Raw genomic sequence first — 16,997 nt, 5'->3', positions numbered from 1 at the left:
GCACAAAAAGTCGCAGCTTTGACAAGGTGGAAGGTTTATTACGCTCTCACACTAAACTCCAAGCTTGAAGGCAGTTTGGGACCCACGAAGTCATCCCGGAGCTCAGATTGCCTGTCTCTTGCTGCCCTGCCAGCCCCCAGGGCTTTGTCCTCTGCATGGTCAGAGCTGGCCCAGAAGGGGGCAGAATGGCGGAGGGCAGGTAGCTTCCCTTTGAGGGCCCAGTGCAGAACCGGGTTGGTTACATCCACTTGAATCCCATTGGTCAGAAATCAGTCAATGGCTTCATCTGGCTACAAGGCAGGTTGGGAAATGTAGTCTTTTGGTGGGTGCCACATGCCCTGATCAACTCCCTGGGGAAAATGGGTAGACAATTAGCAACCTCTGCAAGCCTTCCTTGGGGGGATGGTGTGGGATCCCCAAGCTATATGAGCACACTGACTGCCATGCCCACTTACTGCCCCACCAACACCAGCTCTAACTGTGGGGCAGGAGGTTAGGTCTGCTCCTGTACTGCCACGCCACCAGCCTTGGCTGCAGGACCTTAACGTTTTTTGGCCCTAGACTCCCAACAAGCTGATGACAGTGATGAACGGTCTCCCCCCAGAATGCCCACACAACAGAATTCCACATACAACCCTAGGAGTCCTTGGCCTCTGCAGGGTTTGTAGCCTGTAGGGGATAGCTGCTGGCACCCCCACCCTTCCTGAGCTCCTCAGCAGCCTCCACCTGCTCCTTGGGTCACCAGGCCCCCCTCCCAGCTCCTTCCAGTACCGCTCTTCTGACTCCTGCCCCAAGGCCTCTCTCCGCTCTGGTTTCCTTTGCCTTGCGTGCTGCCCCGCCCTCGTCTTACCTAGCTACGTTCTGCTGAGGACCTAGCTCAAGGGAAGTCCTCACCTCCCTTCCGTCCTCGTTTGAATTGGTTGTTTCTGGACATTTCGGAAGTGTCATTGTTTTCCAATTGATTAAAAATGACAACTAGTGCAAGATCTTCAGTGAAGTAAGGCCTGTTGTCCCCATTACACTTGGAGCCCTTGGAGCCCAAGTGTCCATCTGCCATGACACTCACCAGCCAGTCTATGAAGAATAATCAAGGCCAGGCTTCCCCTGTGCTGTGCACTCCGAGGGCGAGATCTATGCCCGTTTTTGCTCATCACTGTATCTGTTCCTCCAAGCTCAGGGGAGGTGCTCAGTAACTGCTGGCCGCCAACTGGAGACACACTGGCAGCCCCTCTTGCACCGATGCGTGCTCTCAATGGCCTCTTGTCTTTCAGAACACCCAGTGCATCCCAGAAGGCTTGGAGAGCTACTACGCAGAGCAAGACTCCAGTGCCCGGGAGAAATTTTACACAGTCATAAACCACTACAACCTGGCCAAGCAGAGCATCACGCGCTCTGTATCGCCCTGGATGTCAGTTCTGTCCGAAGAGAAGCTGTCTGAGCAGGAGACTGAAGCGGCTGAGAAGTCAGCTTAGCGGGATGGGCAAGTTCCTTACAATGTGTCACTTGCAAGTAACAAAGGGACATTTCATTAAATATAATTACTGATACTTTAGAGGTTACTCATTTATGGTGCAATTGCTTCTGTTTGCTAATGCTGCTTTGCAAATAAAACTTGCTGCTGACCACCCATGGGCATAAAATCAAGTGCATTTCAGCATTGCCTAAAGAGCTCTGACACCACTTTTCATGTTAAGATCTTCATTTAGCTCCTTTACTGGGATTTATTGGATGCTGTCAAAAAATAAATTTACACTGGATATGCCAAGGGTTTGGAACTCAGATAAATGCATTTTGTGGAATTGATTTCTTGAAACCACCCTACTGTCTGCAAACCTTCCTCCATAGCCATATCTAGAGTGATCTCTCGCTGTGCTAAGAGCAAGCCTACTTCGCATTTCTTCCACTGCCATCAGCAGGTAACTGTGCTGACTGCTGCCAAGATGCACTGTAGTGAGTGGCATAGAGAATGAGGAGACCCACCTGCCCCTCCCTGTGCTGATTCCTGAGTCGGGGTGGGACAGCCCTGCAATGTGGCAGGCTTGGTGTGGATTTACTACTCTCTCCCCTCTGACTCTGGCATCTTGATAGGGAGGGAGGGGCACCACCCACCTGGGTGGCGACAGCTGGGGTTCGCTCCAGTGTGTGTAGACTGGCAGAGCATGTGAGGGAGGGGGCTGGGAAGAGATGGCCCTGGGCCCGGGAGGTGCAGCACTCTCTCCCTGCAGGTGGTCTGTCTGCTCTGTGATGAGCTGATAGGAAAGAATCCCCACCGGCCTGCTCATTCACTTCTATTATGAATAAATTGGCACCAATAGCCCCGTTAGTTTTTAAAGAAATGAGCTGGGTGGGAAGAGTGGAAATGTAATTTCTATTAAACTAGGACTACTTTAATTTTTATTCTATGAAACTGATACCCCTTGATGTGGGAAACAGGTAGGAAAGGCTGTGGGGTGGGGGGCTGGTGTGGCACCGTGCAAACAAAATGACAAATTTCAACTCACGATCTTTGTAAGAAAATTGTTCCAGTTTGAATCTTGATATTAAAGTTTATGTTTACAAAATTGCCAGTTAGATGAACTAAGTGTGTAAAACAATTAAATGGAAAAAAGACATTCACAGACGTTTCTTCTATGTTTTTGAATGTGTTGTTTCTGGTGTACATGTCAAAAGTTTCAGTTTTTTAGTAGATCAGAAATAAGTGACAAATAGTGTGAGATGTGTTGTGAACAGGCATGGTGACCGTGGTCAGCTCCACTATTGTTTCCTGAAATAGCTTCTAAGACAGAAAATATATTTTATCATCAAGGGTGTCTGGAGAGACAGACCGTGGCCTTGGCACAGCGGTGTGCATCACAGAGGCATGTGTTGAGAAGGGCGTTGTTAAGCTGTGGAAAATGACTCAAGAGCAATAACTCAGTGCCAAAGCTTCCCTGCACATGTGAATAGAGACAAGTGAAGCCCACGTGCACACAGTGCAGAGGCCGAGCCTGTATTTCCCAGTAGACGTGGACTTTATTGACTGTGAATTCATTTACATGTAACTTCTGACATTTCACTCTGTGCAAATAAAGAACACGAGGATACCGGTGCTGCCCAGTGGACTGTCTGTACACACACGCATTTCACCAGGCGCAGTACCAACTGTCTCATGCCCATGTGGGCGCTGGGATGCTTTCTGTACAGATGTGGTCCAGATGTCTCATGCCTTCAGTTGCCAATAGGTGTTTCTGTTTACACTTCCCGGAAGGTCAGATGCACAGGCACGAAAGAAGCAGGCCCGTTCTTCCTGTGGCCCACTTCCTCCTTTGAACAAAGGCTCCTTGGACCCAGTGGCAGGAAAGTGGCCCTCCCACACGCCCTGCCTGCTCTGGGGGCAGCAGCACGCCAGGCAGCGCCTCACTGAGGGCCCCAGTCTCCCCTGCATTTCTTCCCTGATAGGAGATGGCTGGGCTGCCACTGAATTTCTCAACTTAGACTCACTGACGACACACGAAGGGGCTGTAATTGTATTTATTAGATTAACAAGGCAGATGTTAATTTTCTTTTCTATAATCCAGTAAGTCTGTGTATTGGTTGACTCAGACAGACAAGAAGCCACAAGGAAACAAAGAAGTAATCATTTGTTGAGAGATGTTATTAACTATGTTCTTCCCTGAAGCTACCGGATGGGAAAGGTCAGTGACTTCCTTTGAACCCTGAGACAATTAGGGGCTCTCGAGGCCTGCTATGCCCCTGCTACTGGAGCAGCCCCACTGCCAAGGCAGCCTCAAGTTCAGGAGCAGCTCATCACCAGCTCCCGCATTCAGTCTGTCTTGCCTGATGATAGCTACACAGGCTGCTTCCCATTGGTGTGCACTGTTTTCTTTTTCAGCTGCTAAATGGGCTGAACACCATCGGCCTGGGGTATCCCTTTTTGGGGAATATGTCTGTCTGTCCGAACCCCTTTCCCTTCAAATGGCACTGTGATAAAATCCGGTCATACCATGCTCCAGCACCAGAGGTACATGGAGCACGCAGTCTGTGAGCGCCCATGCGGACTCTCGTGCCGGGCCCCCGTGGCCCAGGCTAGCTGTCGTACCAGTCGAGGAAGAGCAAGGAGAAGGAGCACATCACGAGGAAGAAGAGGATCCACACACGGAAGCCAGCGTTGTTTTTAATGGCCTGGGCAGGGACGGGAGCACAGGGGTTTTTATCACACAGGAGTGTGGTTTGAGCAGCTCTGCAATGCCCCACTCTTCCCACGTGCTCTCCTGATCCTGGCTGATATAACTATGGGTGTCGCTCCATCTGTGCTTACCTTGAATAGATGGCTTACTTACTAAGCAAAACCAAAAAGTGGGTTTGAGATCCACCAGAAGACAAATGGGTTCTAGTTCCCTCTGTGTGGCCATCATTTGTGTCCTGCACAGTTCTCCCTCAACATACTCTCAGAATCACTCCCTTCTGTCCCAGGGTTAAAGGCCCCGAGCACAGTGTGACCGCAAGTTTTGTATTTCCCAGTAACACGATGTCCGTGGTGACCCAACCCTGAGGACTGAGCTCGAGAAACAGTCCCCTCAACAGGATGGCTGTGGTGTCCTCCATAAGGGCCAGGCTCTGACCCCTCAGTGGGGGCCAACAAGCTCGTCCACCTGTGTGCATCTCTGTATATGGGGAGCTGGCCTGACCCTGCCAGGAGTACCCCCACCCACCCTGGGTTGTTCCTTTGGAGGCTGGGGAGCTACTGCCTCTCAGCAGCCAAGGTGGGCGACGGGTGGTGGGTCTCATGAACACACGCAGCTCCGTTGGAATGGACCATGGCCTCACGGTCACACAAGTTTGTGATCTGCCCTGTGAGCTCTGCCCAGCAAGGCTCCTGGGCAGCTATGCCTGTAAGACTGACACCCACTGCTCGGACTCAGTGCTGCACCACGTCGGACCTGGGGAACCCAAACAGTGCCTACCTCTCTGATGTCTTCGTTGCCTTCCTTGATATTTTCAGTTGCCCCCACAACTAACTGGTGAATGCTATCAATCTCAGCTTCCTGTGGAAGAAAAGATAAATACAAGTTGAGTATCCTTTAGCCAAAAACCTGAAATCCAAAATGCTCCCCCGAGCATTTCCCTTGAGTGTCATGTCGGCACTCAGAGTTTCCAACTCAGAGAGTTTCCAACTCAGAGAATTTCCAACAAGCGTTTCCTTTGAGTGTCGCGTGTCAGCACTCAGAAAGTTTCAGATTTTGGAGCACTTATGATTTCACGTTTTGGATTTTAAGTTTAGGGATGCTTGACCTATACAGCAACTTCCTCCTCCCTGAAGCGTATATCATGACAAGAACAGCAGCCGTCACCAAGGGCAAACGGCTTTACTTGCACAGCCACAAATCCTCACAGCACCCCAAGAAGTAGGTATTACCCCTATTTTCTGAAAGGGAAACTCACGGCTCAGAGAAGTTTACTAACTTGACCAAAGTCATGTCACATAGCAACCAAGTGGCAGGACTGAGATGAGACTTTTTTTTTTTTGAGACAGGGCTTAAACGATCCTCCCACTTCAGCCTCCCAAGTAGCTGGGCGTATAGGCATGCGCCACCACACCTAGCTAAGTTTTAAAACTTTCTTGTAGAGATGGGGGTCTCCCTATGTTGCCCAGGCTGGTCTTGAACTCTTGAGCTCATGCCATGCTCCCGCCTTGGTCTCCCAAAGTGCTGGGATTACAGACGTGAGCCACTGCACGGGGCTGAGACCCCATCTTGTTGCAGTGCTCCTTTCACTGCACCTACCATCCCTCCTGCGCCACTTGCTGATGACAGGGACAAAAACCTGAGAGCTGCTGTTTGTGGAGCAGCCACCATATGCCAGAGGCTTCCCTTCTAGTCTCTCATTTCTTTCTGAAGTCCACAGAAGTAAGCTTTAACATGTATGTGTTTCGAAATACATATGCTAGCTTCAAAAACAGTGCTTTGTGTTTTACCATTGTATCTTTAAAAAAACAGGCTAAATTTTAAAATCAAAATAGGATGCAGGATGCTTACAGAAAACGTTTACTCCAAACAAAGCCTTGGAAAGCTTGAGGAGCGTGGGATCCTGGTCTAACACAGGGGGCGTCTGGCCCTGCAGGAGCAGCAATGGTGCTAGACATCCTTATGAGCAGGAGTGCCTGCTTCTCTCCTCCTTTTGGTGGTGGTGAAGCTGCATCCTAACACGGTCGAAGCAGAATGAATGCTAGTGTGGGTTTTTAGAGAAACCTGACACATTTTAGGGAGGAAGGCAGCCTGTGGCCTCGATTCCCAGCAATGAATATTACCAAGATGGCTTTGCCCTCTCATCACCCCTTTTTAGAGAATCTTGAAGTGTGAGCTAAGTGACCACTGCCAAGGTTCCAATGAGAGAATCAATATGAACTACAATGCAACACTGATGAAAAAAAACAAGAAACACACATTGTTCCTCAGGCCTTAGAAACTCCTGGTGGGCCAGGCCTGGTGGCTCACGCCTGTAATCCCAGTGCTTTGGGAGGCCGAGGCGGGTGGAGCACCTGAAGTCAGGAGTTCGGGATCAGCCTGGCCAAGATGGTGAAACCCCGTCTCTACTAAAAATACCAAAATGAGCCAGGCGTGGTGGCGTGCCTGTAATTCCAGCTACTCGGGAGGCTGACTGAGGCAGGAGAATCGCTTGAACCGGGAGGAGGAGGTTGCAGTGAGCCAAGATCACAACACTGCACTCCAGCCTGGGTGACACAGCGAGACTCCGTCTCCAAAAAAAATAAATAAATAAAAAAAGAAAGAAACCCCCGGCGAGCCAAGGCAAGGCTCTGCCTGTGCTCTGCACACCCCTCACCCTGCAGCCGCTGGGAGGTTTGAAGCAGGGTAGTGTCATTAAAAAGAGCAACTCCTACAAACCGGAACCTCCAAACTGCTGTCAGACGCCGTGTACCTCATTCACAGTGATTTCACTTGGGCTGTGTGGTTTGTGGAAAGTCATTTTGAGAGAAGTATTTTAAGTCAAGTAGTTTAGTTTAACATACTGGAGAAAAATTTGTCTTTCAAACGTTCCCATAGTCTTTGGGTGCTAAAAAGAAAAGGGCAAATTTATTAGGTCCCTAAAAGTTTTGCCAGTTATTGGCTGGAAGAATTTCAGAAAGTGTACTTGAAAAGAACAATCCTATTACCCACGCAGACACCATCCCTGAGGTGGCATGGACCTCGCGCTGTGAGGCCTGGGTCTGAGCTCTTGTAACTCTACTGATGGAAAAGCAACTGCCCGTCAGCATCGTGCTGTAGTTCTCTCTCAAATGGAGAACAACCCTGCAGGGATCACTCCAATCTATAGATGGGAAACTGTAGCCTGGCTGGGCTACCTAGCTCACCCAGCACATCCAGAACCCTGACTGCCAGGCCTGGACTCTCCTCCCACGTGCCACTGCATGCGCCACCACATGGCGCGGTCAGTGGGGCCAGTGGATCCCCTGTGGGGAGCTCCTCCTCCATCACACATGTGCAGGGGCAGCTCTGGGTAGTGACAGCTTTTCCCTGAGGAGCTCTGCGCACACACACCTGCTAGCAACACATGGCTCTGCTCCTGGCTGCACAGAGTAGCAGCCTGCAGGAAAAATGTCTTGCGCTCTCAAGTACATTCCCCTTTAAGTTAAAACATACAGCTACTTTGTTTTTGTTTTTACCTGTTGCAAAACCTTTTCCGTGAATATCTCTTGGAGTCTGGAAATCTCAACCACTCTCCCTTCGATTTGCCTTCATAAAAAGAAGAATAGATTACATATTAACTATTAGTACTTGGTAATCTAACAGGACTGTTACACATTTCTAAAGAAATCCTGTCTTCTACATGAAGGTGGGAGAGACGGGGGCATACCATGTTGGCTGGGGAAAGAGATTGGAGAGGAAGGCAAACTCTCCTTACTGGGTCACCTTCCCTGTCTCCCGGTGTAGCCTAGCACGCTGGGCTTTTTGGAAGTCCACTCTACCATGCCAACTGAGCCTCAGTCCCAAGAGGTGGGTGTGGGCAGTGCCCTTTGCATTCTGTGTCACTGGTCAAGGACCGGGGAGGGTCTGGTTATGCCCCAGTTACAGAAAGCAGTCTCCAGTAAGTTCTCTGCCTAGCCTTGTCACCATGGTAACACATGGTGGGGATTCAGAAGGTCAGAATATGCTGATGATCCTGCTTTGTTGCTGCTCAGCGGGTTGAAGAAAAAAGTGTATTTACCCTCAAACCAACTCCCTGTTAAAAGAAAAAAGCTCCTCTGATTCATTTAGAAAATGCCGTATCTTGGTTTGGCAATGCAGTGTTCTGTCGGATCTGAAACACTCGGGCTAGCCATCTTCCTGGTGTCAGGGGCAGCCTGGGCTACCCTGGGGGACAGGTGGGGGCCCATCTATTTACAAACGGAAGCTGGCCCAGGCTGAAGTTAACTGCTGTTCCAGCACAAAGCAGCAACAGGAAGTGGCAGGAGGCGAAAAGTGGTGGGAGCTGAGTTCCTGGCCAGGTGGAAGCAGAGACGAATCCCAACAGTGTCACAGTGGCAGGAGGGCAGGGGAGGAGATGTGGGAAGAAAAGCCAGTGAGTATCTGGGCATGGGGGAGTAGCGGGGGCGGACAGTGAAAGCTAGGCTGTTGGAGGAGGACTAGGAGGTCCATCTGAGGGCAGAAGGCGAAGAGCCCCTTGGAGGCTGACACCTACACTGAGAAAATCCTCAGGCTGTGTGAGTGCAGCATCAGGATTGATTTCATTTGGGGGACATGTCCACAATACAACAGGCTCTGCAAAGTCCTGGGCCTTACTTTCAGCATGCTGCAGGCCTTCCCACAGAAACTAGAGTTCAATGGGTGCACGTGTGGTGACCAAGGCCTTGCCTTCTGCATTCCTGACCCCCTGGTGGGTACGGGAGCAGGCAGACCCCAGTGGAGCCATTAGCAAAAGAGGGCTTCCCTTGGTCAGCTGTCCTTCACGAGGGCCCCATTTCATTTCAGAGTCACTGCATGGAAATAGCCCAAATGGTGGTGGAAATTACACGCAGGTAATCTGCAGTCACTCTTGCATCTCTTGGGGTAGAAAGCACCTGGGTCCCCGCAGCAGTGGCAGCAGGCGGGCGGTAACCCACAGGCCCACAGGCTGAGGGAGTTGTGGATTCAGGCCACATGCCTACCCCAGCCCTGTCAAAATGGCTGAGGGGGGCTGCACCAGCCCAGGGGCCCCATGTGGATGCCTGGGCACCAAGGTAAATAACGCTCCTAGTTCCCGGAAAGTTGTAAAGCAGGCTATCAGCTCACAGAGGAGCAGTTGTAAAGCAGGCTATCAGCTCACAGAGGAGCTACAAACATACCTCACTTCATCAAACAAGCTGTTCATTTCACCAATGAGTCGCTGATTTTCCTGTTCAAACTGCGAGGAAACAAACACACTCAGGATGACATCATACTGAACTTAAGCAAGAGTCTAACAAGAAAGCAGACCTGTGCTCCAGGAACCACTGCTGAAGCCCCCATTTCCAGCTGCAGCAACATGGCAGCCGGTGCTGGATGACCGAGAGCATTAGTATGAACAATGTCCCTGCTTTCAGGAGAAAATTGTAAAAAACAGCTGTGCTGCCTGGTAATCGACTTTTCCATCTCAACCACTGCACTCCAGGGGTGCAAGCTGACTGCTATGGCTGTAGCTGCATCTACTTACGCGCTCTCCCCTGGGCTCCCACGGCCGGCTTCCTGCCTCTGGTACCATTATTAAAAAAATTCTTTTGTTGTTGTTTTCTCTCATGAAGTATACTGAAGGACTATACATATTTTTTAATATGGAGAAAGATCTGGTGTGGGGAGGGTCTGGAGAGGAAGGGGGGGTCGGCAGCTTGGCTGAGCTGCCCCTGGGCCCCTCTGACCTCAGAGCCATGCCCCGGCCACTCCACTGCTCAACAGGGACAGAGGCCCAGAGCCAGACCAGCATGTTTCCCAGTGCTCAGGTTGGGTGAGGCCAGGTGCCCTGAGTGACCTTGGCACAGATAGTTGCGCTCTCAGCCATTCTTGCCAGCTTGATATGGGCCAAAGAAAAGGATGGAAGCTCCTGAAACTCAGCACAGAGAATGGACAGGAACAAGGAATAGCTCCTTGCCCTCACCGCAGGCCCCCACAGCCCTGTCCTTGTGGGTCCATTCAACTCGCGGAATGTGCAGGGAGTCAGGGGCATACTGCATTTCTCCGTAATGCGTCCCGCAGGCCCCACTTCTCCAAGAGACCTACCCGGGCCCCTAAGCTCAAACTTATTTCTCATATTCCTATCCCTGGCCTACCATTTTCTGAAAAGATCTTCAGATAGGAGTCCCTTTCTGCCTTGTAATAAACTGTGCACAGCCCAAACTTCCTGTGTCACTCTGAGCTTCCTGAGGGTGTGAACTGTGTAGAATGTAACTTTGCAAAGGCATTCCAGTTATTCTTTCTTTCATATCAATTAAAGCTGCCATCAAATCCACAAATGTTTTCCGAGGCATTCTGTAACGGGTGGGAGGAATAAATACAAGCAAGCCTCCAGAGGCTCTGAATCGACTGAAGATCTGGCTTATCACTTGCTTAGTAAACCAAAAATACAAGGGAAACAATGGTTATGGGAGGCAGCTGACCACCATGGGCTACGCTGGCACTTCCTGCGCTGGGATGCACAGACTCATACAACAGCCCGACCTTGTTCCCGTTGTCCTAGGGCGGAAATGAGTTGCAGGGCCTCCCCAGCAGTCTCCTTCCCACCCAGAACCCCTCCCCTCCAAGTACCCCAGCTGTGCTCTATGCAAGTGGTCTTCACATATGCACTCCTTCCTAAGTCCACCAGTTTTGCCCCCACACATGCACTTGCTGTATTCAGCCCTTCCCCTACTGTCCACATTCTACCCTCATCATTTCTCACTTGCCTCCAGCCTGTTATCCAATCCTTGGTCAAAGTGATCTCAAGTGCTGGTCATGCCAGAATGCCTCATGCTGGCCTTGCCCGTTGCCCCTACAGATCAGGTTTAAGGCACACTGTTATCCATGACCTGGCCACGTGACATCTCCCACCTCAGCTCTGCTAAGGCTAGCTTCCTGCCTGGCTGCAGAACTCCACGAGGTCCCTCAAAACCCCAGGCACCTTCCTAGCGATCTGATACCTCAGGGCAGACTGAATCACCTTCTTTTACTTCCTCACTCATGTTACCAAGTTCCCCTGTACTTGGCTCTTCAAGGACATTTCTCACACTTGTTCAGGGACCTGTCTTCTCTCTGTGGAGGGCAGCTGTCCTCCTTTGGACCCTGAGCCCAGCCCAGGGCCTCACACATGACAGGACACCAGTTCTCGGCCCCGGCTACTCATCAAAACACAAGGAGGCATCTGCTGCACTCCAGATCTGCCAGGCCAGAAAACAGGGGGAGTGGGGCAAAGCTCTGGGAAGGGCGGAAAGCTCCCTGCAGGACCACCTCATCCACAGCAGGCTGCCTTGCTGGCTGCTGACACAGAATTGCTTATGGCCCCTTTAATTAGGCAAGACAATGGCTATTTAAGAGAATAAAACTTTCACTTTTGAGTTTGAAAGTATCAGCTCTGTTAACTTCAACAGTTACTTAAAAGGACAGTATTTGAGGAAAACATGTAATTACTAAAACATGTAGGCACCAATTCACTTTGGCTAATTCAGGTACTACTCAGTTTTTCTTGGGCGGGGGGCGGGGGGGGCATTTTCTTGAATTTTTCTAATGACAAAATACAGTCAAATCCACAGTCCCCTTTATGCTTTGCAACTGTTCCTAAACAAAATTAGTGGTTTGGGGTGATTTATTCCTGGCCTGTTCCTTGGGAACAAAGCTCTTCTTGTTTCCTCCCCAACATGAGGGCGTGTGGCATAAGGCACTTATGTGCGGCACCTCCTCTTAGGCCTCTTCGTAACTGTTACTTCTGATAGCTCCATGTCCGCCCTCCACTGCAGTCAGGAGTGGGATCAGATGCTGGTCCTAATTTCCTTCCACCCCACCTGAAAAATACCTAGTCCCTAGAGGAAGAGAACCAGGTGCCTCAAGGATCAAAGGTGCTAAGGGCTGAGGAGAGAGGTTTGCCAATGGCCAGTTTTAATGGAGAGCCGCCTCTGTGTTTAAAACGCAAAAGGCCTATTTCCCAGACAACTACAAGGTCACTATTACTTAAGGAGGCTGGCAGGGCCCAGGACAATTAGGTCATAGCAAGGCTGCTGACAACACTGACTTGTACCAGGTTTCAGGATGGCTTCCAACACTGTCTAAATGGCAAACCTGTGTGCCTCCCTTCATCTGTTGCCGGGTGGCAGGCGTAGTGGTGCATGTACCAGGTGGATATGGCAGCCAGTTCTGGGGACCTTGTAGGAACCCTGGGGCAATGCTGGGCCAGTCACTGGCTTCTGGTGGGCCTGTCAGTTTCTTTGGGGACAGATGTGGTGATTCTTATCCTTTTCTGCCTGACCCTAAGGCTGCAAAGCCACAGCTGGACTTCTAGCCTCTCACCTTCTAAGCAGTAAGCTGTTTTGGAGGTAACAATCTCTGGGTGTCTCTGTCTTTGTCACTAAAATGGGGATAGTAACAGTACTTTAGTGGGGTTGTCGGAAGGAATACATGAGTGAATACATGTGAGTTGTCTACCAAAGTGCATGGCACATAGTTAAGTTCTCGGTGAATGCTGTCTATCATGATTTAATCTCTTGGGTGTCAGTTTCTGGATATGCAAAGTGAGTGGTCAGCTGCTGTGGGGACCACTTCTACCCTCTATTCGCAAACCCTAGAGGCCCGCTGTGGCTTTCAGCTATCTCACTCTCCCAGGCACTGGGAAATGCACCCACAGCATCTTCTTCCAGAGCTCGCTGAGCCTCAGCAGCTAGTATCTGTCTCTTTGTGGTCACACTTTGCAAGGTGCGGTGCTGAATGAAAGACCTGGTCTCCAAGGTCAGCACAAGGGGTATCTAGATGCTTTGTGAAGACAAACCTGAACACAATCAAGGAAATTCTCATTTCCTAAGGAATTGCAAAGGAAGGTGAGAGGCCGAGATGGTGGGTACGGTGGGCAGGTTGGGCCCTCCATGCATGGTGTTGCCAGCTGCTGCTCTGGGCTCCCTACATTGGTCCATCTGCTCTATGCTGTTCAGGTCTCTTATCAGGTCTCTTACCAAGACACAATGCTTTCCCTCAGCTAGACGAGCACTCTCCCCCACCCTCCAACCATGGCAGCACAGCATCATGTTGAACAGCCTAGGACTTGGGAGCTATGTGACCTAGGGCTGGTGACTTAAGCTCTCTGTAAAATGGGGCCAGCAATACTCTCTTCCATATGGGTTGCATAAATGAACATATGCTGAAGGGCTCAGAGCAGTACGTGGCACATGGTATACATCACATGCGTGTGAGGCAATATCATTTATTCGACTGTTTTATCTCATTTAGAAGTCAGTCAGACTTTTCAATCAAGCCCTGGTAAAAGGTTTCTAATCTGGTTTAATGGATACAAATCCACATTGTGAATATATTGTTACAGAAATGCTTTTCTAAGCTAATCCTCTTTAATTTTCAAAAGAAAATCACTCCTACAAAGGCCTTTGAGTATAAAATGAGGCCAAGAGAAGTATGTGTGTCACAAAGAGCCAAGAAAAGCTAACTGAGGAGCACAGGGGGAGCATCCCAGAAAGCCCTCTGGCCCTCATAACTCAGGAGTCCCCTGCCCAGGCCCTTTCTGGACTCTTCCAGATGTGCTTTCTCTGTACCAAACCCCTTCACACTCCTGGCTGTGTGACCCTCACCTCGATCCCCTATGATCCCCATAATGCGACAGTAGACGGACCCTGCCACATTCTTCTGGTGGAAGCCAGCATTTGCTGTGCCTGTAAACCTGGAGCCTCCCCAGGGTCTGTCCAGCTCTCACTATGTGGCATTCAGATTCCACTACTCCTTGTTCTAGATGCATGAGCTGAAACCGGCAAGCCCTGCCAGCCTGCCACTGGGGGTTTCTACGGGCCTACCTCAGGGGACAGGGCCTTGGAAGATGCCTTTCATGTGGGTTTAAGAAACACAAGCCACATTCATGTTTTAGAAAATCATCCCAAGGAGTACATCAATAAATGCAGGTGGTTTTACCTGAGGCAAGTAAAGTGAATGTGTTTTTAGAAAGGGAGGTATTTTCTTGATGTAACTTTGGAAAACAATTTGGTTCCACTCAGCCTGACCACAAACATCTGCGAACTCAAAGGCATTAATATATCTGTATCATGAGTTATACAGGGAAATTTATCATGCAAATCATATAATACCCTGCAACCATTTTGGAATATGTAATAACTGTTTCTTTGGGTGAAACAATGAATTATATTGCTATATTGGGCTTAATTTATTATTTTACCCTGAGCAAAAATTCCGAAACAGTGATTTGCTGCAACATTTTCCAATTTAAAACCAACAGTGTTATATTTCTTTCTCTTTATTTTCAGAGTTAGGCCTTTTAAACAAGATTGGAGTGAGTCAGACTAGAAGATATGGTACTTACCTATTATTCCCAATTAAGAAAGAAGTTAACTGGACATTAATTAGCCTGTCATAAAAGTACTGAACATTACAGCCTTCTGCTCGATCCTCTTGCAGTAACACAATAAAAATTAAGAAGTCTGCTGATTCTGATTGCTTTAGTCATTGATACTACACTACCATGCTGGAATCACCAGCGTTACTGGGAGTGTCTTTAGACAATGACTCAGGACAGTGGAATGAAACAGAAGCATGCTGCATCAACCTCATTGTGGGAAGAGGAGCCGTACTCTGATACATCAGTTGCTAAATCACGTGCTGCACACGTGCAGGGCATGCCACCATGCACAGACATGGCAGTATCTCTCTGGTGGGAGGGAGCCACCATTTTGGTCTGCCCTGCCCTCTGCTGGGTGCTCTTACAGGCGCTACTGCATCCAGCGCTTGAGACAATTCTGTGGGGTATTGATTCTGAAGAGATCACTGATGGCAATGATTTCTAGCCTCAGCTTACAAAGATAGTAAGTGGTATAAATTCATGGTCAACTCTGTCTAGTCCCAAAGCCCATGTTCTTTCATCATCCCTCCGCGGGATGGGAGCGTCAGGTGATTATGGATATCCTCACTGCCAGCCTTCCTCTTGTCCACCTTTCACACCTACAGGCTGCTAAGTCACGTAGCTGCAACGGTTAACATACTTAGCTCACCACTGCCTCCCAGAGAAAGGCAAAAATCCTTGGACAGACAACCCACACCACTGTTATTCTAGCTATTTCCTTTATGAAGAGTGGTGGAGTGCATAAAAAAAAAATAAAAAAGAGAAAGAAAAAGAAAAAAAAAAGCCCAACACAGAAGGTAAACTCTTCTTAAACACAAATGTATTCTTTCTTAATGAAGAGACAGAGCTGTACACATTTTTTCTCTAGCAAAGAAATGGGGCAATGGTATAATATTTGGGGAAATGACTCATTTCCACTAATAAAAGGATTTCATATAAACTGATGAAAACCTAAGAGATTTTTAAGAAACTTCTGCCATTACTTGGCTGTAAGATGGGAATATGATCCAATCCCTCTTTATGTTCCTTTGTGGGCTTCTCTGCTCCAGCCTCCCTCTAGTGGAGTGTACCCCAGGGTGGTGTCCACAACCCCTTCTCCTTTCTCACTGTTCATCTTGTTTCTAGAGAGCCTCGCCCAAGCCCATGCTTCAGACATCAGCTGTAAGATGTCTCCCACATGCGTTTCTCTAGCCCGAGCCCTGGAGCCCATAGATACCTCTCATGAATGTCCCACAGGTGCCTCAAACTCACACCTGTCTACATGAAATTCATCATTTCCTGCTCAGCCCCAGCCTGCCCACCTTCTGTGCACCCTCCCATGGCAGAAAGTTCAAGGTTCCTTCCTCATCTCACACTTCAGTGCAGGCCATTTCCCACGCCACAGCTCTCAACACTACCTTCACTGCCACTACTGGCTCAAGGCCCTCATCATCTCTCAACCTGACTGACTGCAATGACTGCTTGGAATTCCTGCGGCTGTCTTCCTCTCACCACCCTCTATACAATGTGCACCTCGAGGGCCTCGCTCCCCTATTTGCTGGATTTGGTGAGCACTTAATTCAAGTCATAAGGTGAATTCTGGAACAGGAAAGAAGCTGGAGAGGAAGGCAAGAACCTTGCAGGGCAATTTAAGGTGTTTGAGTAATTTCCTTAGTTCAGAATTACTTTTGTCTATAAAGGATAAAGACAGCTCTGCTTAGTATTCCAAAGAAAATATCACAGGCTCTGAAGGAGAACCCCCAAAGCAAATCTCAGGGAAGTCAGGACTAACAGTACCATCACTGGAATCAGTTTCAAGCTTCCAAGGCCATGATTTTAAAGGGGAAACCACTCATCTGGGTGGATAAATCTGTGTGAAACTGAATTGTACATGAAAGGCATATGAAAATGGTCTGAGCTCCAGCTGCCATCCTGCATGCTCTGACCCTGCCATGACAGCATACACGCCACAGTCCTTCCCTGCTGATGGCACACGGGCAGCTGTGCCCAATCTCTTCCACCCTGTGCAGGGAGAGGCTGTTCTGCCTCTTTGTATAACCTGCTACTCTGAAGGAAGGGGAAACAGAATTTTTCAAGCATTGTGTTGCACGCACCTCATGGGCCAGCTCACTCAGACTTTAGCCCCACCTGTGAGGTGGCCATTATTTGCCCATTTCACAGATGAGGGAACAGAGGTCCCGAGCAGTGAGAGGGCCCCGGGCTGCAATGATGAGAGGCCAGGTGTGGACTCCAGTCAGACGATGCACTGTTCCCACTAGGCTGTGCTGCCTTTTGGATTTTAGCTTTTTTTTTGTCTTCACTTGTTCATGTCATTTTTAGGAAAGAGATTTGGTTTCAGTCTTTTATTTCAGGCATGGAGAAGAATTTTTAGGAAAGAGATTTGGTTTCAGTCTTTTATTTCAGGCATGGAGAAGAAACAGGGGGTCCAGAGAGCAAGAGGATGCTAAGCCAGTCCT

The 16,997-nt window shown here is 49.2% G+C and overlaps 2 protein-coding genes across 6 annotated transcripts in view; one reads left to right on the top strand and one right to left on the bottom strand.

Moving 5' to 3' along the window:
* Window positions 1-3,080, top strand: part of NSG1 (neuronal vesicle trafficking associated 1) — a 34,508-nt gene extending 31,428 nt beyond the window's left edge. For both annotated transcript variants that reach the window (XM_033213727.1, XM_033213728.1), the window contains exon 5: window positions 1,272-3,080. In XM_033213727.1, the coding sequence (XP_033069618.1) occupies window positions 1,272-1,472 (201 nt within the window). In that variant the 3' untranslated portion in view covers window positions 1,473-3,080. The remainder of the gene's footprint in view (window positions 1-1,271) is intronic.
* Window positions 3,081-3,492: 412 nt separating this feature from the next.
* STX18 (syntaxin 18) overlaps window positions 3,493-16,997 on the bottom strand; it is a 124,598-nt gene continuing 111,093 nt past the window's right edge. For 3 of the 4 annotated variants that reach the window (XM_033213723.1, XM_033213724.1, XM_033213725.1), the window contains exons 8-11: window positions 9,320-9,378; window positions 7,661-7,730; window positions 4,944-5,024; window positions 3,493-4,161 (exon numbers count right to left, since the gene is read on the bottom strand). In XM_033213723.1, coding sequence (XP_033069614.1) covers window positions 4,066-4,161; window positions 4,944-5,024; window positions 7,661-7,730; window positions 9,320-9,378 — 306 coding nt within the window. In that variant the 3' untranslated portion in view covers window positions 3,493-4,065. The remainder of the gene's footprint in view (window positions 4,162-4,943; window positions 5,025-7,660; window positions 7,731-9,319; window positions 9,379-16,997) is intronic. The other variant, XM_033213726.1, reaches the window with a different exon arrangement.

Source organism: Trachypithecus francoisi, unplaced genomic scaffold, assembly GCF_009764315.1.
Source record: "Trachypithecus francoisi isolate TF-2019V2 unplaced genomic scaffold, Tfra_2.0 Lachesis_group1, whole genome shotgun sequence".
NCBI classification, from domain to species: Eukaryota; Metazoa; Chordata; class Mammalia; order Primates; family Cercopithecidae; genus Trachypithecus; species Trachypithecus francoisi.
Note: the sequence above shows the minus strand (reverse complement) of the source record. Positions and strands in the feature narration are given on the sequence as shown.